The sequence below is a fragment of the Saccopteryx bilineata genome, chromosome 3 (genome assembly GCF_036850765.1).
Source record: "Saccopteryx bilineata isolate mSacBil1 chromosome 3, mSacBil1_pri_phased_curated, whole genome shotgun sequence".
In the NCBI taxonomy this organism is placed as follows: Eukaryota; Metazoa; Chordata; class Mammalia; order Chiroptera; family Emballonuridae; genus Saccopteryx; species Saccopteryx bilineata.
The window spans coordinates 291935816-291961056 of NC_089492.1; the positions used below are offsets into that span (position 1 = coordinate 291935816).

Here is a 25241-nt window from a genome sequence, read left to right on the forward strand (position 1 = left end):
ACCTTCTCTCCTGCATGGCAGGGTATCCCTAACCCCAAAGTCCATCCCCTCAGGGCAGGGGTCAGGCCTCAGTCAGTCCCCTCTCAGCCCAGGTGTCCACCCCCGGGGCACAGGGTCCCACAGTGGGGTGGAGGGAGGGACAAGAGCCCCAAGTATCGCTGCGTGAGAGCAGTGCTGGGAGCTAAGGCTGAAGCTGGGCTGGGGGTGGTGGCTGGGGTCCCCTCTCAGCCTCGGGATGGGCCCACTGCCCCCCCACACACACACAGCTGCCCCCGCCCCCGCATAGTGGAGCAGAACAACCAGCTTTTCCCATACTCTGTGCTCAGCCACAGAGGCCGCGTGTGCCTGGAAGGCGCCTGGGAATTGCTGCGCCCTCTGTCCTGTCGGGGGCCACCTACCATCTGCAGCTTGGCTCTGGCCATTGCTGCGCCCACACCCCGCACACAGCCCGGCTTTGGGTTCCTGCCTGCCTGCCAGGGAGAGGCAGTCACTGCCCCCCAAGGTGCCCTGACTCTCCTGGGGACCCAGCCCTGCCCCCCATGCATCCCACTCACATGAGCACCCCAGGCCCTCAGCCAGGGCTCGGCACACACCCTTTTTTCCCCCTGCCACTGCCTCATCTCCCTCTAGCTGCTCAGGAAGGGAAAAGGCAGCCTTTGCAGGTTCAAGTCCCAGCTCTGACCCTCAACCTTTCCTCTCTGTGGCCTCGGCAACCTTGCTGTGCCTGGGGTGGTCAGGGACGGTGGGGGGGGGGGGGTCAGTAAATAGTGCCACTCCATGGCTTCGTCCTCAAGTCCACGTTGGTGTGCGTGCTGAAGCACAGCCCTCCTCGTGCCTCACAAATGCTCAGAGATGTCCACTCATCATCATCATCATGGAGCTCCTTCCTGGCCGGAGCACAGCGGGCCAGTCAGGTGGACACCTTTCTCTTCTCAGCAACGACCGAGCCCTTCTTTGGCCACCCTCAGTCACCTCCAGCTACTTGGAGCCAGTCCCTCCATCAGGTGGTCTTGGCAGAGAAAGCCTGTCTTACATAGATAAACTGAGGCACAAAGAGGATCAGCATGTGTTTAACATAAAGCCAAGTGTCAGCACGCACCATCCTGGGCAGGTCCTTTAACCTCTGTGACCCTCTGGCTCCTCGTCCGTCCAGAGGGCACAGGGACACCCCCCTGGCAGGGTTGTTTTAAGAAATCAGATTGCTTGTCCCCTGCATGGTGCTGAGTAGATATTCAACAACTGGTGACTCTTACCCATAATACTCCTGCTGGATCCCCAAGGAGAGATCCAACCCCCTCCTGACCCCTGGCAGACCCAGCCCCCCCAAGCCCTCTCCCTTCCAGATAGCCAGCCCACCACTCAGATGCCCCTAGGGGCCCTGGCTGGCTGCGGTGGAGCCTGAGCAGCCCCCTTGCCCTTTTGCCTCCCTTTAGTCTGGGTGCTGGCTCAGAGGCCACAGCAGGTGGTCTGGCTGGTGGAGGGACAGCCTGGGGCCCTGCTCAGAGCCACTGGAGGCCAGGAGGGGGGACAGTCTTGAGTTTGGGTGGGCCCTGGGTAAGGGCCATGGTGCCAAACAGCTGCAGGGGCACCCATCCTTGTGCCATGCACAGCCTGTGGTCCGTATGGTGGCCTTGGACCTGGGGTGGCGTGCCACCCTGGGTTGTCCCTTTCCCTTGTTCCCCACAAGGCCAGCCTCGCTCCTGACCCTTCCCAGCCTGCCTACTCCCCACAACCCCATGCTGTAAACCCTCTTGGGACCAGAAACACCTAGCGCTTCTAAGGACCCTGCTGAGGGCACAACCTTGTCCAGAGACTCTCGTCCCAGGTCTGGGGTGGATCTGGGCAGAGGCAGGTGGGGCATGGCAGTGTCCCCCTCAGACCAGTCCCGCCTGCAGGGCACCGGGAAGGCCAAGCGCCAATGGCGCTTACAGGTGGGGTTGCTGGCTAGGGAGGGAGTGTGTGGCTAGGCTCCAAGAAGTCTTTTTATTTTTATTGCAGTAAAATGTACATAACATAGAATTTACCACGTTAGCCAGTTCTGTGCGCACAGTTTGGGGACATGAGCACATTCACATTGTCGCATAGCCATCACCACCATCCTCTCCAGAACTTTCCATCTTCCCAAATGGAAACTCTGTCCTCATTCAACCCTCACTCTCCACCTGCCCAAAGCCCCACACCACTGTCTGTTCTCTGTCTCTATGGACCTGACCCCTCCAGGGACCTCTTATGAGTGGCTCACATAACATTCGTCCTTCTGTGTCGGGCTTATTTCAAGGAGCATAATGTCCTCCAGGTCCTTCCACGTAGCAGGTGTCAGAGCTTCTTTCCTTTTAAAGGCTGAGTAATATTCGTGTGTGTGTGTGTGTGTGTGTGTGTGTGTGTGTGTGACGTTGGGTTTGTCCATCATCCACCCATGGAGACTGGGTTGTTGCCACCTCTTGGCGATTGTCAGAGACGCTGCTGTTGAACGTGGGGTAAACCCAAAAGTGGACTTGCTGGGTCCTGTGGTCAGTCCACGTTTAACTGTTGAGGGGCCTCCACCCTGTGTCCACAGTGACTGCCCCATTTGCACTCCCAAGTGCCCCTCTGGCACGTGGAGCAAATGCCCACCCCTACGGTGTCCTTTGCTCTGCAGTCAGCCTGGGAGTGTGGCATCACGGGTGTGGGTTACCTAGAGAAGGGCTGGGGTCCTGGATTCCTGGATTCTAGCACAACGATGGCCATTCCTCAGGGACTGTTAACCCTAGACACCCACCCCACCCAGCCAGCCGGCCTCTCGGTCCTACTGAGCTGGGGGGACTGGGGGGGGCAGCAGGACAAACTCTCCCTGGTCCTCAGAGCCTCAGCTGGAAGGACTCTTCCCCAGCTGCTGGGGGCAGCCAAGGCGGAGGATCTGACCCTCCCCCCCACATTCCGGGTGCTTCTGTGCAAAGCGGCCAGCCTAGAGCAGGCCTTTAGCCCTCTTGCTCCTGCTCCCCACCGCCCTACCCCACCCCCCCCACCCCCGGCAGCCCTTCCCCCCAGCTGTGCAGCCACTCACCTTGGATGGCCGTGAGCTGGGAGCCCAGCGCGTTTCCCACACTTTGGCCCCATTCAGTGTTAAACGGCCCACAAAGGCCAGGCGTGTGCCTCAGAGGCCCCGAGCTGCCATCTGGCCTGCACTCGGGGAGGGGGCCTGCCTTTCAGCAGCCGCTGGGCAGGGACTTAACACCATTCATTTCATATTTCCCACCACTGAAAAGTGGATCAAAGCTGCTCCGGTCGGGGAGAGGGGGGAAGAGGGCGGGAGGAGGCAGCCCCCAAGGCCCACCCTCCCCTCGGGCCAGCCACCCTGGCCGCTGCGGGTGGGCAAGCCATGGGGGTAGAGCGGGGGCTGGACCACGACTTCTGGCACGTGTCTCATTTGGGCCAAGAGCAGCCTTGGAAGAGAGAGCCTGCCTGGGCAGAACACAGGCGCCAGCCAACGGCCCCCTCCGAGGCTGGGGGAGGGTGGTAGAGGGCCCCAGCTGGGTGCCACCCTCACCTCTGGGCAGAGCCCTGGGGCTCCCGCTGCCAGCAGCCAAGCCATATGGCCACATGTTGGCCCAGGCCATTTCCAGCTGGTGAAGGCCATGACCAGGGCCAGAGTGGGCTCGGGGCTTGCCCCTTGTTCCTGCATCCTCTCAGCCCTCGGCCAAGCACCTCCTGGGTGCTGGGTCCCCAGTGGCAGATTCCCAGATTGGGGTGTGCAGGCAATAGGGGCACAGTGGGCCCGGTTATCCCGCCTGCCCCACCTCCGGCCTGCGCCCGGAGACACACCCAGCACGAGCCCCACTGGGGCTGCAGAACGGGCTCCACCAGGCATCGTCGGGTTCCCACCACAGCCTGTAGGGCCTGCCAGCCCACCTCAGTGGTGCCAGCCACACGTCAATGCCCAGGGCCGTGGAGCGGAGGGTGAGCATGTGGCCTCAGCAGCCCACCACCAGCTTGCCCCAGTGCCTTCTGCCCTTTTGCCTCAAACAAGGGCCAGATCTTTGTGGCACGGTCCCATCTGTTCGGGGGAGAGTTAGCTCACAGCGAAGTCGCCTCACCGTCAGCGTCACCCACTTCCCCATAGCCAGCCCACAGCCTGTGTCCCCTTCAACAGATGTGTGAGAGGACCAGGTACTGGAGAGTAAATAGGGGCCGACCTTTCCTCCTCCTCCAAAGCCACCTGAAGCTTCCACCCTGGGACCCCCCCCCCCCAGCCTAACACATCCCAATAGGTGACCAGCTGGCCAGTAGGGGCCATGCTGTGCTGGCTCCAAGTCAAGCCTGCCCTGCTCGTCCTGACATCATCCTGCCTGCTTCCCGGATGGGCCCTTCACTGGGTAACCAAAGGCTTCTTGTATGCAGTGGGAGGCGGAGGGGGCTTTTGCTCATGGCTGTGAGTTGCTGCCAAGACCCCAGAGGAGGGAGGGTCTGATTGGATCCTTGTTGAGGCTCTGCAGTTACAGCCACACTCAGGCAGGCTGCAGTCCAGGGAACTGTGCTGGATTTTAAGTCTAGCTAAAGCTCCCGATGCCAGCCAGCCGTGGCTCCCAGAGTTGAGGCCCTGCCCTCCCCTTGGTCCTAGCTGGGTCCTGTCCTGCCCCTTGGAGGCAGCCCCCCTGCCCCAGCCCCAGCTCCACTCCTCCTTCCGTGCATTCCTGGCTCTGGAGGATCACAGGAAGGTGACTGCTCTGGGGTGGAGGGGAGCCCTCTCTCCTAGGGACCCAGCATGGGACTGGTGGCCGGCAGGCTCCAAAGCAGCCACTGACCCTCAGCTGGCCAGGTACCAGGATTGTCTGTTTTTCCAGTGGGTCTCCAGGGGCCCCATCTGAGCTAGTACCACATTTGAGTGAGCTCCAGGCCTGCCCTGCTCTGACCCGCATGTCTGCCACCTGGCACCACCCGCCCCTGCAAAATGTTCAAGGAAAGTAAAACCTGCAAGTGCCCAACAGGCTGTGTACGCACGTGTGAGCAGTGCCCACACACCTCTGTCCTCCTGTGCTCTGTGGATGGCCAGGATCACACTCCTGGCCAGATGGGGTGGGGCAGGGCCCCAGGGGCACCTGCTGGTTCAGAGCACCCCAGATGCTACTGCCTGATAAGCCGCTCCCTGGAGTGCAGTGGCTGGGGGAAGACTGCCTTAGTGCCAGGCTCTGTGCTGGGCATTTCACATACTCTGGTTCCCTGAAACTCCTCAAAACCCAACCGAGGAGGCGTGGCAGCTCATAGTCTAGCACTGGAGACGTTGTGTGTCTCAGGTGACATCCTGGGGACCTGCCACAGAGGCCAGTGGGTGTGATCCTAAGAGTATGGGCCCCTCTTCCACCTGTGCGCAGTGATATGAAGGCGCCGGTGCAGAAGTGTGCGTTCCTCTCGTCCTGACCCTGGGGGGCAGCAGGTCCTATGAGGGAGGGTGTCCACTGCCCTGGAAGTCACTGCACTTGTTCATCCTAAAGCTCTTCCCTTATCTGCGCTTGTGGGCTCTGCCAGCCAGCAGCAGGGAGTCGCTGGGGAGGGGAGGGAGGAGAGAGGAAAGGGGAGGGGAGTGGTCGGTCCTTCCTGCCCCCCTCGTCCCCGCGGCCTGGGAAAAGGCAGCATATTGAGGCGCGGGGCTCCCAGCATCAGGCTCAGGATGCTAATGAGGACGAGCGCGTTCCCACAGCCCGGACATTGTGCCGCGCGGCCCACCTGCTCCTCGGGGAGCACCCATTGTGCCCGCGCCAATTCACAGGCAATTTAGCGTGCGCTAATGGACCGGCGCCTTTGTGCGGCCCGCGCCTCCATTGGCCGCCGAGTGTGGGAACGACCGCGGCGCCCGGGCCCCAGGCGCCTGCCCGCCGCCCGCGCCTATATAGGGGCCGGTCCGCGCCACCCGGACGCGCCTGGCCGCCCGCCCGCCTGCCCGCCGCTACGTGCTCGCCGACCCGCCTCTCTCCGCGCAGGCATGGCCCCCAGCACCGTGGCCGTGGAGCTGCTCAGCCCCAAAGAGAAAAACCGAGTAAGTGCGCAGCGTGCCGCGCGCCGCCCCCGCGCCCCGCGCGCCCGGCCGCCCTCCTGACGCCCCTCCTCCCGCAGCTGCGGAAGCCGGTGGTAGAGAAGATGCGTCGCGACCGCATCAACAGTAGCATCGAGCAGCTGAAGCTGCTGCTGGAGCAGGAGTTCGCGCGGCACCAGCCCAACTCCAAGCTGGAGAAGGCCGACATCCTGGAGATGGCTGTCAGCTACCTGAAGCACAGCAAAGGTGAGTCCGCCCGCCCGCCGCGCCCCGCTCTTCCCCCAGCCCCGCGCCCAGCCGCGCTCACCACCGTCTGTCTCCGCACAGCCTTCGCCGCTGCCGCCGGCCCCAAGAACCTGCACCAGGACTACAGCGAGGGCTACTCGTGGTGCCTACAGGAGGCCGTGCAGTTCCTGACGCTGCACGCGGCCAGCGACACGCAGATGAAGCTGCTCTACCACTTCCAGCGACCCCCGGCCGCGCCCGGCGCCCCCACCAAGGAGCCCAAGGCGCCGGCGCCCACCCCAGCCAAAGCCAACGTCACTGCGCGCCAGCCCTCCTGCGGCCTCTGGCGGCCCTGGTGACCCGGTCCGGTCCGAGGACCAGAGAGCCAGCCGTTCCTTGGGTGCGTAGGGAAGAGCCTTCCCTCCTGTCCCTCCGTCCCACCGGGATTGGCCGGCCCCCTCGCTTGCTCGGAAGGCTCTCTCCAGGCTGGCAGGCCAGCAGTAGGGTCATTCTCAGAGAATGTGCGTGCAGAGTCCTTGTCATTTAGGACAGTCAGGGTCCACCTTCTGCCAAGTGTCTGACCCTATGGGGTTGTTCTGTGTTTGCATTTCAGCAAGTGACTTCTGGGAAGTCCCCGCAGCCTGGGGTTCTATGACATTTGTAGGCGTTGGGGGGCTCGGCACCCCTGCTTTGTAGAGGACTTTCTTCAGCGCCCTTTGCTGCTGGGCCAGCCAGGCCTGGTGGGCGGGCAGGCGTGCCTGCGTGGGCACATTTGCCTTTTGTGAAGGCGGAACTCAAGGTGCATCCTCATAGGAAAGTGTCAGTCAGCCCGCATGAGCATGGAAGGGCCACACAGAGCCACGGCTAGCCGAAAGGCGTCTGCGTGGCCTTGGTCACGGCTCAGAGTGGATTGTGTGGGGAGGGTGGGGGGTCTCCACCATGATCCTTAAAGGATTCTTGTATGGGTTGGGTGCACGTGGGCTTGACTTTGTACTCAGAATCTGAACCCAGTCACGTGGGAGCTATGGGACTGTTCTTCAGACTTCCAATAAAATCTGGCTATTCAGTCACTGTGGTATGTCTCTTGTGCCTCACGGGTGTCCTTGGCAGCCGCCAGGCAGGCAGGACTCCATGGGGTAAAGGGAGGGGGCACTATCATGTGTGCAGCCACGGCTGGAACCCTCTGGACACAGGGAGGGAAGAAGAGCTGGGGCCAAGGAGGGAAGAGGGGACACAGGGGACAAGCTGGGAGGGAGGGAAGTAGAGTGAGAGGCAGACAGGCAGGGGAGAGGCAAGCGGAAGGAGAGCCCCTTGCAGCATGATAATCCCATGTGCAGGAGGAGGGGGCATGTCAAAGACCTGAATTTCTGCCCCAGGCCTCTCACTAGCTCCCTGTAGGTGGGGTGGGGGCAAAGTGACAGCCACAGGACCTTCCAGTTCTGCCCACAGCCTGCACTGGGGCTCGTGCTACAACCAAAGGGGTTTAACTGGGCCAGACACACAAGAAAAACTGTTAGTCCCACCCTGACCCTTCCGGCATGGCCAGCAGCACCCAGCCCTGGACAAGCTCCTGCAGGCACTGGCTTGGCTAGCCCACAGGTGGCTGCCCTGGCCTCCCTGTTGGCTGACTGCTTATAGAGCTAGAACAGACAGTGCTGGCTATGAATCTGCCCAGAGCAGTCCCTTTCCTCAGAAAGGATACCTATTTTTAGGCAGGTTACAGGGTGCCAGTTGAGTTTACAAGAATATAGAGGTGTCCTGGCTTGCCAAGGGGCAAAATCCACCCTGTAGGGAGTGGAAGAAGGCATTATTTTCAGAGATGCGGGCCCAGCCCGGCCTTCCCTCTTCTCTGCTTAGCACATCTCTCCCTTCCATCTTCCATCCCTTTCAGTCCACTCTGCAGGGAATGACCCCCGGCGCCCCCTCCAGGTCAGCCCAGGGGCTGCCAGTGGCTTCTGCGATCCCTGCCGAGGCTCTGGGAACGGGAACGGTGAGCAGAGAACAGGGAGCCCCCACCTCCTTCCTAAGCAGTTCCTGCACACATGCGGCAGGCACATCAATCAATAGGGTGGGGTGTGCCTCCTGGTCAGACTGGCCCATGGGCAGGTGTCCCATTGCCCAGGGTCTGGATGCTTGGGGAAAACCTCTTGGGGGCAGACCCTCTGTCCTCTTCCACCCCCAGCCTTCCCATGCAGAGCAGAACATTCACCTCCTCTGGAGACACCAGCCAGGCTGCCTCTTCCCTTGTCTGATACACTGACAGGTGAATAGCCTCCCGGAGTTCTCTGTGCTGCTCCACGGGGCTGTGCTCCAGCAGCACACTCAGGAGATGGCTGAGGCCCCAAGCAGTGAAGTTACCAACCTAGGGCCTCCAAGGATGCAGGGGCCAAAGCCACTTAGGGGCCCTTTACAGCTTCCAACACTGGGTTCTTTCCCAAAGCACCCCCTGTCTCTGAAGGGGACACATGCCCTTAAGAGTCCCCAAGCCAGTGAGGGCTTCCCAGCGACGGGCCCTGGAACCTTGCCTACACGCCACCACCACCTTAGTGCCTGCTCCAGCTTCTTCGAGAGCTTGCTGGGCTTGTTTCTTGCAAACTCCCATAGACTCCCTCCTCTCGCCAGAAGGCAGCCTCCTCCAAGGCAGTCTCCTTCCTCTCCGCTCTCTGTGGATGTCGGGGCATCAAAGCACACATCTTCCCCAGCTGCAGGTGCATCTCCCATCCCGGACTGAGGGCGCCTCGAGGGCAAGGTCCTGGGACTTTGGTCACCAACAGCCCAGCATCCCCGGAGACCTAGGCGACGGGTCACACGCACTTTCCCGTGCAGGTGCCAGGCTTACAGCGCACTCGCTGAAAGAGGCAGGTCTCTGGGGGGTCTGCAAGCTCCAGGTGCCCCCCTCGGCCCTAGCTCAAAGCACTTGAGGTCAGCAACTGGCCAGCTCGACGAAAAGAACAAAGACAACAGTGTGCAGAGGTTTTGTATTGAGCTCCCTTCTGGCCCGGGCCGGTCCGAATCGGCCCTCAGGCGGCCCAGACCACGGACGCAGGCGAGGCGGGGCCGACCCGGACGCCTCATTAGCATAATCTATGCGCGGGAGGCGTTTAGCAGTCAAATATATGCGCATATATCTCCATGGCTGATGAGGCTAGCCGGGCACATTCAAAATGGCGGAGTGTGGAGCGAGCGGCAGCGGGAGCAGCGGGGACAGCCTGGACAAGAGCATCACGCTGCCCCCCGACGAGATCTTCCGCAACCTGGAGAACGCGAAGCGCTTCGCCATAGACATCGGTAGCCGCGGGCGAGCGCGGGGAGCAGGGCGGCGCACAGCGGGTGTGGGCGCGGGCGGCGGGGCCAGCGGGCCGGGGGCGGTGGCAAGGACGAAGGGCGGGGCGCTGGGCCGCCGGCGCGCGCGGCCTGACGGACCTCGTAGTCCGCGGGCCTCCGGCGCGCACGGTCTGACGGGCCTCGTAGTCTGCAGGCCACTAATTCATATGCTCGTTGCGACGAGCTGAACTACAGCTCCCGGCAGGCGCCGCGCGGCTGGAGCGGGTTATGCTGGGCTTCGTAGTCCTACCTGGGGAGGGTCGGTACGCAGCGGGTCCTCTCCGGCCGCGGAAGGGGAGGCTGCAGGCCGCGGAAGGGGAGGCTGCCCGGCGGCCGGTGACAAATCCGGGGCCCGATTTCCCGGAATCCGGGACGTGGACGGAAGGCTGCCCAGCAGCTCTGGCCACGGGAAGCCTTGGCGGCCGCCCGGAGCCCAATGCTGCAGACCCTGCTGACGGACGTTGTCCGTTTGGCGGGAGTTTCGGCGACCTGGTCGTGGGAGCTCGGACCGTATGCCGGCCTCCGGTCAAAGCCTCCGTGTCTACCGCGGTGTGCAGGGCAGTACCCACGGCCAGCAGTCGCCCCCCGGCTGTTCTATGGCCTGTCCCGCTCCCTGCCCCAGGTCCCCGTGGTCCCTCACAACAACCCGCTGTCACAGACGAGGACAGGTCACCTAGCTGGGAGGCAGCCAGCCCTCGGCCCCCTACCCCGACGGAGGGCTCCTGGGGGCGGCTTCCCAGGGTGAGGCCGGTTGCGAGGCCACAGTGCCTTTGCATCTCTGCCTCGCGAGATCTGGGCTGCGGCTTGAGTTTGTGTCCCTCCTGGAGCGGGCAGTGTACGCTGCCCCACCCCAGCACCCGCTCAGTAGATGCTGGAGCTGTCTCAGTAGATTCTCAGCTGTCTTCCTGGAGCTGTTTGCATTTAATGCATTCACCACTTCCCTCTTTTGGGGGGTTAGTTGAGTCACAGGCCTGGGGGAGAATGTCCTCTAGGGGGGCTGTAAGTTGAAACAAGGCCTGCAGCCTGACTTCCCACCTTGCAAATCACAGCGGGTGTTCCAGGGGCTGGAGACTGGCATGTTGGCAGGTGTGAGATGGCTGGAGGACAGGTGGGTGATGGGGTGGCCAGCACAGAGCAAGGAAGAGGGTCAGCCTGAGGTTGGAACCTGACAAGACGCAGTGCCCTCCTCTATGGTGGGCATGGAAGCCCAGCCTGGGGGTTATCCACAACCAGGCCTCTTCAGGGGTTCAGGGCCCCCTCCACCATCTTCAGAGTACTGCCCACGCTGGGATGGGACGGCTGCCCAGTCTGGTGTGAGTTTGAGGTTCGACTTTGCTTCCCTCCACTGAGGGTTCTGCTCCAAGGGAACACATCAGCCCTTCATGTTGCTGAAAATGGCCTTGCCATAGGGCTTACCTCGGACCTTTGATGTGACCCTCCAGGAACTAGCTTGTGGCCCTGAAGGAAGGGATGGTTCTGGTGCCTGGAGAGGCCTGTCATCCAGGGCCAAGCCCAGGTGGGGTTCCTTGACAGAAGATGCTCAAAGGGATATTTTTAGTGTTGATATTAATTTCCTCTCTTGGAAGTTTTCCCCTGGGCCTGGGTCCTGTGCTTGGGTCTCCAATGATCTGTTCACTGTCAGTCAGGACAGACCCTTTGCTTGTCAATGCAGCTCAGGCTGAGTCCTCAGCCCGGGAGTCCCCCAGCCCATGTGTGTGTCCACGGTTTGGCTCGCAGAAAGGTTTGTCTGTTTGCTCTGTCCTCACCCGAGCCTCTCCGCCAGGAAAGCTCAGAGCTCTGTGTTCTCAGCCAGCCCTTTCCTCTCCGTGGGGCACCCGGGTCAGCAGGGCAGACTCCCACGTTGAAAGCACCAGGGACATCTCACCTGTCAACACATGCTTGACAGGCGGCAGGAGGGTCCCTCAGTTGAGGTGGCCAGCCCTGCAGGACGGTGACGTGCACTGGCGTGTGCTGCCTTCCTTAGTCCCACTGTGGAAAGACAGGTCAGAGAGGTGGCAGGGAGGACAGTGGCGCCAGGCCCGTGGGTCTGGGTGAACCGAAAGGTCCTGGCTCCGGTGCTGAAGGGAAGTCGCGGCCGGTCCTCTCTCCATCAGTGTGCGGGGCTGGTCCCTGCACTGGTCGGTGTGACAGCCCCACCCCGGTGGGGTTGGCATTCGCCCCAGTTGTGGGGGACCCTGAGTACAGCTGAGCTGCCGCTCCCCAGGTCTGAGACCTTGCTGTGCTCCCGGCTGCCTGGCTGGTGCTGCACGGCCCCACCTATACCCCCGCCCCAGTTTGTTCTCTCCTGCAGCGAGCAGGAGATAGTCCTGGCAGTGCTAGAGGTCCTGTCCCTTTGGAGCCGGGCCGTGTTTCAGACAGGACAGGACAGGACAGATGGTGTGAGTCTTTTGACCAGGAAGAACTGTGGCCCTTGCAGACCTCGGTGCTCCCACATGGGTTTTTTTGTTTGTTTGTTTTTTACAGAGATAGAGAGTCAGAGAGAGGGATAGATAGGAACAGACAGACAGGAACGGAGAGAGATGAGAAGCATCAATTATCAGTTTTTCATTGCGACCCTTAGTTGTTCATTGATTGCTTTCTCACATGTGCCTTGACCGCGGGCCTTCAGCAAACTGAGTAAGCCCTTGCTCGAGCTAGCAACCTTGGGTCCAAGCTGGTGAGCTTTGCTCAAACCAGATGAGCCCGTGCTCAAGCTGGCAACCTCAGGGTCTCAAACCTGGATCCTCCACATCCCAGTCCGATGCTCTACCCACTGCGCCACCGCCTGGTCAGGCGCTCCCACATGTTTGTTGGCTTGAGTGCTGCTTGTATTTTCACAAAACGGCCGTTGGAATTGCTTTCAGACTTCCTCTTCTCATAACGAGAGTGTCTGCCTTAATTTTGTCACACACACACACACACACACACACACACCCGAGAAACCCTCTCTCAAAGTCATTCTGTGACTGAGTGGGTCGCCTCTCTCGTGTGTCTGCCGTGCTGTCTGCCGTTCGCAGCATCACAACCACGGCGGTACCTGGAGCCTGTCGGTGCCTCCTGTCGGACCCTGGAGTGCTCACCGGAGCTCGGCCTCGAAAATGCAGCTCTAGGAGTCCTTTTCACTTGCCCTGATATGTGTTTCAGGCAAATAAAGGCCCTTCTGCTTCCTGACACTTGGTCTCTGGCAATGTTCCAGGGGCCTGGCCCTAGGGACAAGACCTTGCTGCTCCCAGGGTCACTCTGGGCCTCGGGCTGCCCCCACCTGAGCCTGTGGAGGGCAGGACTGCTGCTGCTCTCTGCCCAAGGCCTCAGACGTTCCAGGGGAGAGCAGCCCGCTGCTGCTGTCCATGCTGGGAAGACTCCTTTGGCTCCTTACCCACGTGTGACCACAGGCAGTCACATGCGCGCTTCTCAGTGGAAGCTGGGCTTGTCAGCTTTGTCCTTTGGGTCATTTTTAAGATTAGAGCTTGGAACAGAATTTTTCTAAACTGCTAAGAGTGCCAAGGTTGTCCGGAAATAGGGCCAGCTTCCTTTCTCCCGTGGGTCTCAGTGTGCAGGGTAACGGACAGTCCAGCTTGGTCCGGTCTGGGACAAGGGAGGGACAGGCCTCTTCAGAGGAGCAGAGCATGTGGGTCTTGGAGCCCACAGGGTCTTTAAGTTCAAATGGCAGCAGATGGCTCGTGCACACGATCCATCCTTGTCAACATGCACATCTGCATCTCGCCCGCAGGTGGGTCGCTGACCAAGTTGGCCTACTACTCCACAGTCCAGCACAAAGTCGCCAGAGTAAGGTCCTTCGACCTCTCAGGCCAGGTGAGCCTCCTGGGCATCTGAGCGATGGGCTCTCGGGTCAGCCCCAGGCAGGCCAGGTACCCACCATGCTGTGGCCTGGGCGTGGGCCTGGCCTCGTCTCCCGGTTGCTGTCCCTGAGCTGCTGCCCCACATCAGCTTAGCTGCCAGAGGTTTCTGATGCCCATACCACTGCCCACCTGTGAGTGTGCCCCGCCCTGCCCTCCAAGACCTGGCAGGACCCTACCCCACCTAGGAACCCGCCCGCCATCTCCTTCCTGCCTGAATCTAGCCACCAGAGTTCTGCCCACTTCAGGGAAGACGGAAATAGTTGGCGCTGCTGAGTGGGTGCTCAGTCCCCCGTGTCAGCATCCTCCACGCCCAGGGTGGGAGCACCCACAGACACCCCCCCATTCTGCCCCAGGATGCAGAACAGGACCATGAGTCGCCCTACGAGATCTCCGTCCAGGAGGAGGTGACCGCCCGGCTGCATTTTGTCAAGTTCGAGAACACCTACATAGAAGCCTGCCTGGACTTCATCAAAGATCACCTCGTCAACACGGAGACCAAGGTCATCCAGGCCACCGGGGGCGGGGCATACAAGTTCAAGGACCTCATTGAAGAGAAGCTACGGCTGAAGTAAGTGGGGACTGCAGGCCCCAAGGGCATGGGCGGCGGGAGCAGCGAGGTAGACCGGCTCCTGCACCCACCCTGCCCTGCCCTGCCCTGGGGATTCCTAACACCCTACAATGTGGTGAGGCTCTAGGGGGTCCGTGGGGGGCCCTGGGGCTGGGCTGTGGCCAGGCTGCAGCAGGACTCAGGCGGCTGAACCCCCGGAGGACAGTAGGGGTGTGTGGGAAGGGGGGTGGAATGTAAGGAAGGCAGTGGACCCCGAGGAGGAGGCTGCCCTGCAGGCACTGCTCCCGTCCTGCTGGGCACAGGGTCTCAGGCCACAGCCCCGACGTGGGAGCTGAAGCCCGGTCATTTGTAACAGGGTAGTGAATGCCAGGGCTTCCAGTGCCCCCAGTGGCCTGTCTACAGTGAGTTTCGGTACCAGGGGACACTGAGAGGGAGCGCTGATCTTCCGAGTTCCTCTGCCGAGAGCCCCGTGTACCTGGGGTCGGGAGCAGAGCTCGGGCGGGCAGGAACGGGGGGCCCTTTCTGGGGCCCCTGCTGTCTCAGTAGCCAGGTTCCATCCCTTGCAGGGTTGACAAGGAGGATGTGATGACATGCTTGATAAAGGGATGCAACTTCGTGTTAAAGAACATCCCGCACGAGGCCTTTGTGTATCAGAAAGACTCCGACCCCGAGTTCCGGTTTCAGACAAATCACCCCAACATTTTCCCGTATCTCCTAGTCAATATTGGTTCTGGAGTCTCTATTGTAAAGGTGAGGCCGGGCTTTGGGGGCGAAATATTTAGACACACTGTGTGTCTGAGCCAGGCTGGGCCCAGGACACGGACAGACATGTGACTCAGGCCTGGCTCTGGCGTTCATGGGCACGTACCAAATGCAGAATGCCCGTTGCACAGAATGCCTCTTGCGGAATGGCCCGTGGAACAGCGGGCCCTTGCTTCAGCATCAGTGCCCACCAAACCCGCCCAGATGTAGCCTTCATGAGCATCATGACCCATGTCTGGGGGCACCCCTGGGCCACCACCCCTGGGCTGGGTGGCGGCCGGGCCCGCTCACCTGAACACCTGCCTTCCTCCTGCCCCTAGGTGGAGACTGAGGACAGGTTCGAGTGGATCGGTGGCAGCTCCATCGGAGGCGGCACCTTCTGGGGGCTCGGGGCTCTGCTCACGAAGACGAAGGTATCCTGGCGGCTGCGGGAAGATGCTCGGGCCTGCATGATCTCCTGTCCCTCTCGGGACTGGCTGGTGCCTGAGGGACATCAGGCTCTGCCTAGCTGGGATTGTCCATGAAAGTGGCCTTCCCGGGCCTCATCCGACTCTTTCTCGGGTCCCCTAAGAACAGGCGTCCAGTTGGGCAGAGCATGGCTCAGCTGCGGGCCCGTGGCGTCCTGCCCATGTCCCCTGCGCCCCTCACAGCACTTCTTCCCTCCATGGGCATGGTCTCAAGGCATGGGCGTCCCGCCGCCCCCCACACCTCGCCTATCCCATCTGCTCTGTCCCCTGCAGAAGTTTGATGAGCTGCTGCATCTGGCCTCCCGGGGCCAGCATGCCAACGTGGACATGCTGGTGCAGGACGTCTACGGCGGGGCCCACCAGACCCTGGGGCTCAGCGGCAGCCTCATCGCCAGCAGCTTTGGCAAGTCGGCCACCACCGACCAAGGTGCCGCCTCTCTGGCTCACTGTCCCGGTCCCCCCACCGCCACTGCTCACGCGGCCACTTGCCCAGTAGTGCTCTGCTCAGTTTCTGTCTCCTCTCAGAGTTCTCCCAAGAGGACATGGCCAAGAGCCTGCTGCACATGATCAGCAACGACGTCGGGCAGCTCGCATGCCTCTACGCAAGGCTGCACGGCCTGGACCGTATCTACTTTGGTGGCTTCTTCATCCGGGGCCACCCCGTCACCATGCGCACCATCACCTACAGCATAAACTTCTTCTCCAAGGTAGCGGGCTCCTCACTGCACCCCGAGCACGGACACTCAGTGTCTTCAAACAAGCCAACCCGAAGGGTGAGGTGAGGGGGCCCTGAAGGCAGGCAGTCGAGCAGCTGGGCGCCCACTGCCTGCCTGCCGGCCTCCAGCCTCCCGCCTCGTCCCTCTGTGAGTTCCAGACCTGCACTTGGGAGCACCGTGGGGTGTCTGGGTTTGGGCATGTTATCAATGCTGAGCATTCTGGGGGCGCCTGTTACACCAGGCCGGGCCCACAGGGGGCGCAGCACCTAGCAGACTAGGAGAACTGGGTGGGTGTCCGTTTTGTCTTCTTAGTGTTTTCCAAGCCACAGGATTTTTAAGTTCTGCCCATGGATACAGTTGCCTTGACAAGCCATGGATGGCTCGAGCTCCTGCACGCAGAGGGAGGTGCCTGTTAGGTCGCGGTCAAGGTGCAGGGACTGAGCTGTGTGCCCGGCAAGGCCCGTTTCAGGTGGGGTCTTTTTGCCGTCCCAGGGGGAAGTCCAGGCACTGTTCTTGAGACATGAAGGCTACCTGGGAGCCATCGGAGCGTTTCTAAAAGGAGCAGAACAAGACAGTGAGTGGAGCCAGGCCGTGGGGGCAGGTGCGGTGATGGGAGGTGGGGAGAGGGACGCCACAGGGAGCGATGGGGGGGGGGGTCCTTAACACTGAACAATCTAGCCCTCCCCACCTCCACTTTCCCCGTTGACGCGGTGGCCCCGAGTGGCATGTGGTGGCCTTCGCTGGGTCCCTTCCCCAGCTAAGGTGGGGCCAGGCTAGCCCTTGGCTGTGGCTGTCCTGAGGGGCGGTGGAAATTGACTGATGTGGGCTTGCATGTGACATAATCAGCACAGGGTCCTTGTGAGGGACACAGGCTCTGTGCAGGGGCCACAGGCGTGTCCTCCCCTCCCCAGTCCCCCTCATCACCATCGGCCAACCTTGGTCTCTCAGCCCAGTCCTCCCAGTCTGTCCTTTTCAAAAGACCTAGGGGAAGTCACAGGGGTTGTCACAGGAGTCATCCTGCCCTGGGGAGCCCAGGGCAGGGCTCCTTGGGGGTCTGCGCCCCTCAAAACAGCCTGTGTCCTTTGCTGCATCCTTATGTCCACTGTGTTGATGTCAGTTAGAGAAGCGTTTCTTGGGAAGCTTTGAATGTCAGAAAAGTCATTTATGAGGTTTTACCGCCAGTAAGAAACAGTCACGGAGCAAACCCCCAGCCCGCTGGGCATTGCTGGGACCCTCAGGCACGTGTCCTTTTCCGGCCACCCTGTGACTTGCCAGCTGCCTGCGGGCGTGGCCCATGCCCCAGGCTGACAGCGCCTCTCATCTTCCAGACCCGAACCAGTACAGCTGGGGAGAGAACTACGCGGGCAGCTCCGGGCTGATGAGCTCATCTCCTGAGCTCTGCCCCGCGCAGCGGGCGAAGAGTGGCACTGTGAGTGTGGGCTGGGCCTGTCTGGGTCCCGCGTGGGGCACCAGCGCTACCTTTCTCCGTGGTCCCTGAGGAAAGCCCGGTTGCCGGGCACCACCTCCTGCTGCAACGCTGGGACAGCAGGAAGGCGCTGCGCTCGCTTCCCTCCCCCTTACACCGTATTCCCACGCTCTCCAAACATGCGGCAGCACCTCACTCACCTGCAGCCCAGCCCCTGGGTTTGCAGAGAGAAGGGGCCTTCACAGCAGACACGGGTTAAAACCTGCAGGAACCCCCCAGGCCAGCTCCCTTGGACCGTGTCTGTCTGGGTTTTAGGGCGGCCCAAGCACACAGAGCGGCTCCCTTGGAAGGTGCCGGCCCTTCCCACCGTGCCCAGGTGAGGTGAGGCCACCATGACGGGACAGCTGAGCCTGCTGCAGTGTCAGCCTCCCATGCAGGTGCTGCCGCCATGGCCCGTGGTAGCGGGCATCGTGCCACAGGCTGTTGTAGGGTCACTGGTGACACGCCCTGAGGGACATGTCACTTTGATCGGTGAGCATGGTCAACCTGGCGCGTGATGTTGGCGAGCAGGCTGGCCAAGCTCAGGCAGCAGGCCCGAGCACTGGTCAGAAGGCCACCTTGGGGCCAGCCTGCTGGCTCTCTGACACTGTGGACTTAGATTCCCCACGAGTTAGTCCACGCCTCTCAACAGCGTGCCCGATCTGACCAGCGTCCAGGGGGCAGAGTCCACCTATGCGGCGTCCTCCAGAGCACAGCCTGGCTGTGCGACCTCACTGGGCTTTCCTGAGGGCCTGCAGCCCCAGGCCCGGTCAGCGGTAGCGGTGCACAGAGAAGGGTCTCGATACGATACCCTTCAGCCCCATTCTGATTGCCGAGGGGGGTGCGCATCCTATTCCATTGCCCTCCCACACGTGCTGTGCCAGTTCCCGCGTGAGCCTGCGTGGCAGTGTGGAGGCTGGACTGGAGTGTGGGACCGGCTGCCAGCGCAGGGCCGAGCTTGGTGTGAACTCCTGTCCGCAGGCAGCGGGCCCTGAAGCCCGCGAGCAACACACCGGGAGGCAGTTAACGGCGGTCCCTGCCGCACGCACCTCCATACGTGTGGAAATGTCCCTGCTGGCCCCGTGCTGAACTCGCCGTCACAGTGCACTCGGAGCCACCGTCTCCTGTGGGGCAGCCCTGCCCAGCCTGTCCGGCTCCAAGCACGCCTGCCCCTCCGCCCATGCAGGCTGGCCAGGCAGAGCACCCAGCAGAGAAGGGGGGAGGTCCAGTGTGCTGGGACTTGCAGGTTGTCACCTGAGGTGCCAGGAGGGGCCCTGCAGGCGAGCAGAGCTCACTGCTGTCCTGGCCTTGGCACGGCCGCCTAGCACAGTTCACGTCCGGGGACTAGGCTGCTGCACATGCTGGCTTCACTCCTCACAGTAGGAAACTTAGAGTGGTGTGGGGTGAGTGGTCATTCATTCCAGACACATGGGCCCGGCTTGCTTGGGGCCAGCCCACACAGGTGGCCTGTCGAGCACAGTGGCCTGGCCCTCACTGCGTGTGGCTAGGGGAGGTGGTTTTTGACACAAGTGTGGTCAGCAGGCATGCTGTGGAGAGAAAGGAGCCAGGGGCTGCCTGCCCAGGGGTCGTCAGTGGATAGGAGCCATTGAACAAGGGCTGAGTGTGGACAGCACTAGCTGGGAGCCCTGAGCAGGAGAACGAGGCCCAGAAAAGCGGCTGGTTTGTTCAGAGGTTGCGGGTATAGAGAGGAAGGCCCGAGATGATGTAGGAGAGGCCAGTCCAGAGCTCACAGGTCCCCAGGCGTCACACTGGCAGGAAAACGGCCGTGAAAGGTGGGCGCCCGGGAGGGTGCCGTCACCAGGTGGGGACGTGACCCTGCGCATGAGCAGACTCAGGATTCAGAGTGTTTGCCTCAGCCACCAGACAGGGCTGGGTACTGTGAGCTAAGGGGAGACAGTGTGGGAAGGACAGGGTGTCTGTTTATGGCACAAGCAGCCTTGGCCGACCTCTCACCATCTCACAGAGGTTAGTTTTAAATCTTGCGGAAGTTCACTTGGGTCTTTGAGAAAAACCGCAGCTGACGTGTCCAACTGCTTCTCACCCCCAGTTTGACTTGCTGGAAATGGACCGGCTAGAGAGGCCGCTGGTCAACCTGCCTCTGCTTCTGGATCCATCTTCCTACGTGCCCGACACGGTCGACCTCACGGATGACGCCCTGGCCCGCAAGTACTGGCTCAGCTGCTTCGAGGAGGCCCTCGATGGGGTGAGGGGGCACATCTTGGGCTGCCAGGGGCTGTGCACCATGGTAGAGAGTGAGGTGTCTCCAGAAGCCAGCTGTCCAGGCTGGGGGTGGGGTTGCTAGTTTCTCAGGCGGCTGCATGATCCTAGTGTCCTAGGGGACAGCTGTGAGATGTGGTGTCCATGAGGTACATTTCTTACAAGTGAGCCAGAGCCCTCTGCTGGTCACTGCGTTTCTTCAGAGAGCACAGGGGTCGGGCAATAGGGGCTAGCTCCAGGCCCAGGAGGGTTCTGGCTAGGCCATCAGAGACCTGTGGGAACCGCTGACCTCCATAAAGCTCAAGAGGCCCCTGGGGTCTGTTTCCAGGGGAGGGATGCCGCCCCACCCTGGACCCCACCTGCATGGTTCAGAGCCACTTGGTCTCTGGGGCAGGAGCTGGTGGTGCATGGGACCAGGGGCTTGTATCAGGTGACCTGGACCCGAGAAGGGTTGGGGTCACTGTGAGCCCCACTCACCTCTCAGAGGAAGGCCCCAGTAGTTGGAGCTGCCAGGCAGGCAAGCCCGACACCAGGGGTGTCTGTCGTCGCCTCTCATTTGCATCCGGCACAGCCGGGGCTTTGCTGACTGCCCCGTCCTCGGCAGGTAGTGAAGCGTGCTGTGGCCAGCCAGCCGGGCTCTGTGGATGCAGTGGAGCGGGCAGAGAAGTTCCGCCACAAGTACTGGGACAAGCTGCAGACGCTGCGGCACCAGCCATTGTGAGTGTCCCTCCTTCCCCCACGGAGAACACGTGACACCCGCCCGGCGTGAGGTGCCAGGAGCTGCCCGTGCGGGGGAACATGCCCACACTGGGGGCTGAGGCAGGAGCTGCTTAGAGTTCCCACAAAGCACACACCCCCGCACGTGCCGGGGGGGTGCTCAGCCAGGCGGGGGCCACTCGGGTTTCACCACCAGCCACTGTGCCCATCTACTCAACCGCTCCCCGCCGGCCTCTGTCCCCAGCGCCTATGGGACCCTGACCGTGCGCAGCCTGTTGGACACACGGGAGCACTGTCTGAACGAGTTCAACTTCCCAGACCCCTACTCCCAAGTGAGTGCCCCCGGGGGGGTGCGGGATGCGGCGTCCTGCCCGGGTAGCAGGCTGATAGCAGCCCCAGCCCCCGGCGCCGGGGCCCGGCTGCATCCGGAGCCTCCCTGGTGAGGGCCTGTCTCCTGAGAGTGCTGGGCAGCCCCACGGTGGGTAGCACCCACTGGAGAGCTGTGGGTCAGAGGCCCTGGGGACCCCAGAGCAGGGACATCTCCCAGGGGCTCCAACCAGCGGCCAGTTAGGGTGGGGCCTTGGAGGAAGGGATCATGCTGGGCGGCAGGACTGGGTTGTGGACATTTGGGACAAGCACCTGCATTTTCACTGAGGGCACTGGCCTCCCGAGGGAGCAGGATCTCGGTGTGCCGGCCTCAGGCCGCTGCTGCTGCTTGGGCCCCTCCCCACTCCCAGGCCTCCTGAGGTGGCCCCAGCCCTCATGGTTGGTGTTTGTGAACATCAGTCCTGCTCTCGGGAGTGACCAGCTGGCCAGAGCCCGTCAGGTGGCCATTCTGACCGGGAGGCTGGTTGTCTGGGAATGGCAGGCAGGGTCTAGGCCACGGAAGCACAGGGATTCCCTCCACAGGAGGGTCTGGGAGGGCTGGGCAGGGGTGTCTGTGTGCGAAGGGCTCCCAGCCAGGGACGCAGGTGCTCAGAGGGGTTCTGGTCCTTCTCAGCGTTTGGTCACTTGGGGCCAAAGCCCTCTTGAGCCCTCTGTGCAGTTTAAACGTGCCCGGGCGTCAGCACCCGCGACCTGTGCTCATACCTGGCGCGTTAGAATATGACACCTGATCTGACCTTGATTGTTTAAACTCGTGCTGTGACGTAGCCTTGAGCATCTGTCCCCCTAGAGCAGTCACAGGCGGTGCTGTCTGTAGCCCAGGGGCGGACATGGCCCTTGGTCACTCACACGTGGTCCTGCGTCTCTGGCAGGTGAAGCAGAAGGAGAATGGCGTGGCCCTGCGGTGCTTCCAGCGGGTGGTGCGCGCGCTAGACGCACTGGGCTGGGAGGAGCGGCAGCTGGCCCTGGTGAGAGGACTGCTGGCTGGGAACGTCTTCGACTGGGGTGCCAAGGCCGTCTCTGAGTAGGTGCTCGCTGCCTCCACGGTCCCTGCCCTGCCCCACAGCCCTGCCCCCTCCTCCACGCCCCGCCCCTTCCCCCTGGGTCCCGCGGCCCCTCACAGCCACTAACAGCTCCAGGGCCAGCAGGCTGCCTAGGACCAGTCCTGTGGGGCAGCCCAGCCCCCGGGCAGGCCGCAGGGAGGGGACTGGGTCCTGATGGGCTCAGTGCTGCTTGAGGCTTTGGGGGCACGAGTGCCCTTGGAATGAGCGCAGCATTTCTTGCCCGACCCCAAGAGTGGCACCTTGTGGGCTAAGGGGTGTGGATTTGGGGCTGTTTCTATGGCTAAAAGTCTGAGTTGTGGGTCAAGGAGACAGGACCCTCGGTATCTAAAGCCAGGTGCCTGCCTGCTCCCCATGGGCCAGCGGCGGAGGTGACATAGCGTAGCCACCCCAGTGGCCACACGCTGGCCCCCACGTGGGGCCCACTGTGAGCCGTTAGGCTGCTGCTCTGGCTTTTTGTGACTTTTCCTTCTCCTCCCCTTCAGGGTCCTTGAATCTGACCCCCAGTTTGGGTTTGAGGAAGCAAAGAGGACACTGGAAGGTAGGGCACCCAGGGCAGCCCCCAGTGGACGGGGCGGGTGGCAGGAGACACTCACTCTCACCGTGCTGGGGGCGGGTGAGGACTGCCCTCCTGGAGACGTGCGGGCTGGGTGGGGGTGACTGACCTCATCCCCGTGTCTCCCAGAGCGGCCCTGGCTGGTGGACTCCTACGGCAAGTGGCTGCAGAGACTGAAGGTACAAGCAGGTGCCCACCTCTGACCCAGGGCCACAGCCTGCACGTGGGCCTGGGCAGCGGGACTGGCCCGGGGTTACAGGGGGAGGGGGTGTCAGGGTGGGCCTAGGGCTGCCCTGGGTGCCCTCCAGAGTCTCACCACGGCCTCTAGCTGCAAGTCTTAAGTTGACCGTTCCCTGTCCCATGCTTGACTCCTGCAGGGACCATTGGTAGGTCAGCTGACCAGTTCAAAGGTCATTTGGGCCAGCAACTTGGCAGAGGCTCAGGCGGGCCCTGCCCCAGGCCTGTGGGACCCCCAGCCTCAGCCCGGCTGCGGGAGCAGAGTGTGGAGGGTCTGAAATGCTTGGATGCGCCTGTTCCCAACTGAACGTCCTGGTTTTGTCTTGCAGGGGCCCCCTCACAAATGTGCCTTAATTTTCGCAGATAACAGTGGAGTAGACATCATTTTGGGAGTCTTCCCCTTTGTCAGGGAGCTTCTGTCTAGAGGGACGGAGGTGAGTGAGGGCTGCACGCGGGACCCTTGCTGGCTCCGCCGCCCGTGGGCGGTGCTCTCAGGGCACCGCAGGTAGGTGCGGCGGGGAGGGCCCAGCCCTGAGTCTCGGGATCAGGCCGTCCTGACCCCAGTGTTCGGGCTGTCTTCATCTTGACCTGGGGGCCTGGGCAGTGGCAGGTGTCCAGGGCCGTGCACTCGCTGCACCTACAGTGGGAGGAATGGGGCAGCTTGGTTCGGTGCTCGGCTGCAGAGGCCGAGGTCCCTCAAAGGCCCGGGTGTCTGCGCAGGTCATCCTGGCGTGCAACTCGGGGCCCGCCCTGAACGACGTGACCTACAGCGAGTCCCTCATCGTGGCCGAGCGCATCGCAGCCATGGACCCCATGGTCCAGTAAGCTTGGGGGGGGGGGGCTGGGGGCAGAGGGAGAGGGTACCAAGGGGGTCCCAGGGCCCCCTGACGCACCCACCCTGTGCTCACAGTGCGGCGCTCAGAGAACAGAAGCTGCTGCTCACACAGACGGGCTCTAGCTCCCCCTGCCTGGACCTCAGGTACCATGCCGCCCCCACTCCAGCCCCCGGTTCCCAGAGCCCTCTTTCCTTGGGGACCCGTCACGGCTCCACAAGCTAGGTATGGCTCATGTGGTGGGAGGAGCAGACACCGTGCCGCCAAGCTCACTGGCCAGGCATGGCGCTGCCCACCCCCCCACCCCCAGGACCCACTTCAGACAGTTTCCCGTCACTCTGTGCTGTCTGCTGGGGGTTCTGAGCCTAAGATCTGCCCCCAGAGCCAGCTCCATCTCTGTCTGCCCGGTGGTGATCCCAGTGGTGGCCTAACCCCTTTTCCGGGTCCACTAGTAACCAAAAAGTCAAAAACCCACAGAAGGAATAGATCCTCTAAAGTTCAAAATAGACAGGTGTCACTGAGGCCCAGTGTTCAGAATGGCTGCCCACTCGTGATGGACCGCGGCTGCTACGCGGGGGGCTGGCTGGGAGCCCACAGAGCCGGGAGGGCAGTGTCCCTGTGCCTTTCTGGGAGGCAGGGTGTCGCGTCCACCCAGTGTCACCCGAGCCAGCCTCACTGTCTTCTCCCTCCCCAAAGCCGCCTGGACAAGGGGCTGGCCGCGCTGGTGCGGGAGCGCGACACGGACCTGGTGGTGATCGAGGGCATGGGCCGCGCCGTGCACACCAACTACTACGCAGCCCTGCGCTGCGAGTGCCTAAAGCTAGCGGTTATTAAGAACTCCTGGCTGGCGGAGCGGCTGGGCGGCCGGCTCTTCAGTGTCATCTTCAAGTATGAGGTCCCGGGCGAGTGAAGCGCCGACCACAGACCACACTGCTGGTCACTTGTCAGGAACGCACTTCAGCTGCAACAGGGATGCTGCGTGCCGACCAGAATATTTATGTTTGCTTCTGTGACTCGGGCCGGCGCGCCCCATGTGGGCCTGGTGCTCCGGGGCCGGGCAGCTTCTTCAGCACTGCCGTGTTTGTGGTGGGGAGACGACCCGTCCCGTGGGACATTCGTATTGGAATGTATCTAACTGTTAAATAACCTTTTATATATATATATTAAATATATATATACCTGTCCCTCTGATGGAGGATACAGGCTTGAGGCACGCACCAAATAGAGTTTCTAGAGCGAGACGAGAGCCGTGTCTGCCTTTGCGTGTGGCCCTTCTCCGTGGCGCTGACTGTGGGGGCCTTCGCCTGTGGGCCAGGGCTGCTGTCCCCACGTGGCCCCTGGCATTGCTGCCCACGGGAGGGACAGAAAGGGTGCTGAGCAGCACTTCCGACGTGAGAGCCGGCCGAGTGGAGGCCGTGGGCACCGAGGACCCTCGAGGGCTCTCGGGTTCGTGGCAGGTGCACTCCTGCTCAGAGCTGGCGGGACCATGTGGGTTTGTCGCCACGAACCGCTCCCGGCTCCTCCCCCAGCTGGACTTGTCCCCAGGGTCGCAGTCGCTGCAGGGCCCCCTGGGGAGCGAGCTGTGGGGCAGTGCCTCGTGCATGGGGGACACAGGGCTGAACATATAATGCATGCTCCTTAGGACATATGGCGTTCTGCCCTACTGGACTGCCCGGGGTCCCTGCCATCGTGCTCCCCGGGCCAGGAGGAGCAAGGCTGCAGCTCCTGGCCCTGAGCAGGCCAAACTGCAACAGCGCCCAGGCCCCCCAACCCTGGAGGGTCCAGAAACCCTGAGGGCTGGTTGGCACAAGGCAGGCTCAC

General features: G+C 62.2%; 2 protein-coding genes across 3 annotated transcripts; both read left to right on the plus strand.

The window, feature by feature from the left end:
- Window positions 1-5906: 5906 nt before the first annotated feature.
- On the plus strand, window positions 5907-7298 carry HES5 (hes family bHLH transcription factor 5). Its single transcript, XM_066265192.1, has 3 exons — window positions 5907-6010; window positions 6088-6253; window positions 6335-7298. Exons 1-3 carry the CDS (start codon window positions 5957-5959, stop codon window positions 6589-6591), a joined length of 477 nt encoding a protein of 158 aa, XP_066121289.1. The 5' UTR covers window positions 5907-5956; the 3' UTR covers window positions 6592-7298.
- A 1928-nt stretch (window positions 7299-9226) lies between these two features.
- On the plus strand, window positions 9227-24664 carry PANK4 (pantothenate kinase 4 (inactive)). 2 transcript variants are annotated; one of them, XM_066270651.1, is made up of 19 exons: window positions 9227-9520; window positions 13287-13369; window positions 13770-13984; window positions 14551-14734; window positions 15067-15159; window positions 15487-15640; window positions 15739-15920; window positions 16422-16503; window positions 17258-17358; window positions 19463-19618; window positions 20237-20349; window positions 20594-20681; window positions 21606-21757; window positions 22280-22335; window positions 22480-22539; window positions 22951-23021; window positions 23308-23408; window positions 23498-23566; window positions 24117-24664. In XM_066270651.1, the coding sequence occupies exons 1-19, from the start codon at window positions 9397-9399 to the stop codon at window positions 24328-24330; spliced, it is 2298 nt and encodes a 765-aa protein (XP_066126748.1). In that variant the 5' UTR covers window positions 9227-9396; the 3' UTR covers window positions 24331-24664. The 2 variants fall into 2 exon arrangements, with proteins under 2 accessions (XP_066126748.1, XP_066126747.1); XM_066270650.1 differs by having other exon boundaries at window positions 9228-9520; window positions 22480-22529; window positions 22917-23021.
- Window positions 24665-25241: the final 577 nt, after the last annotated feature.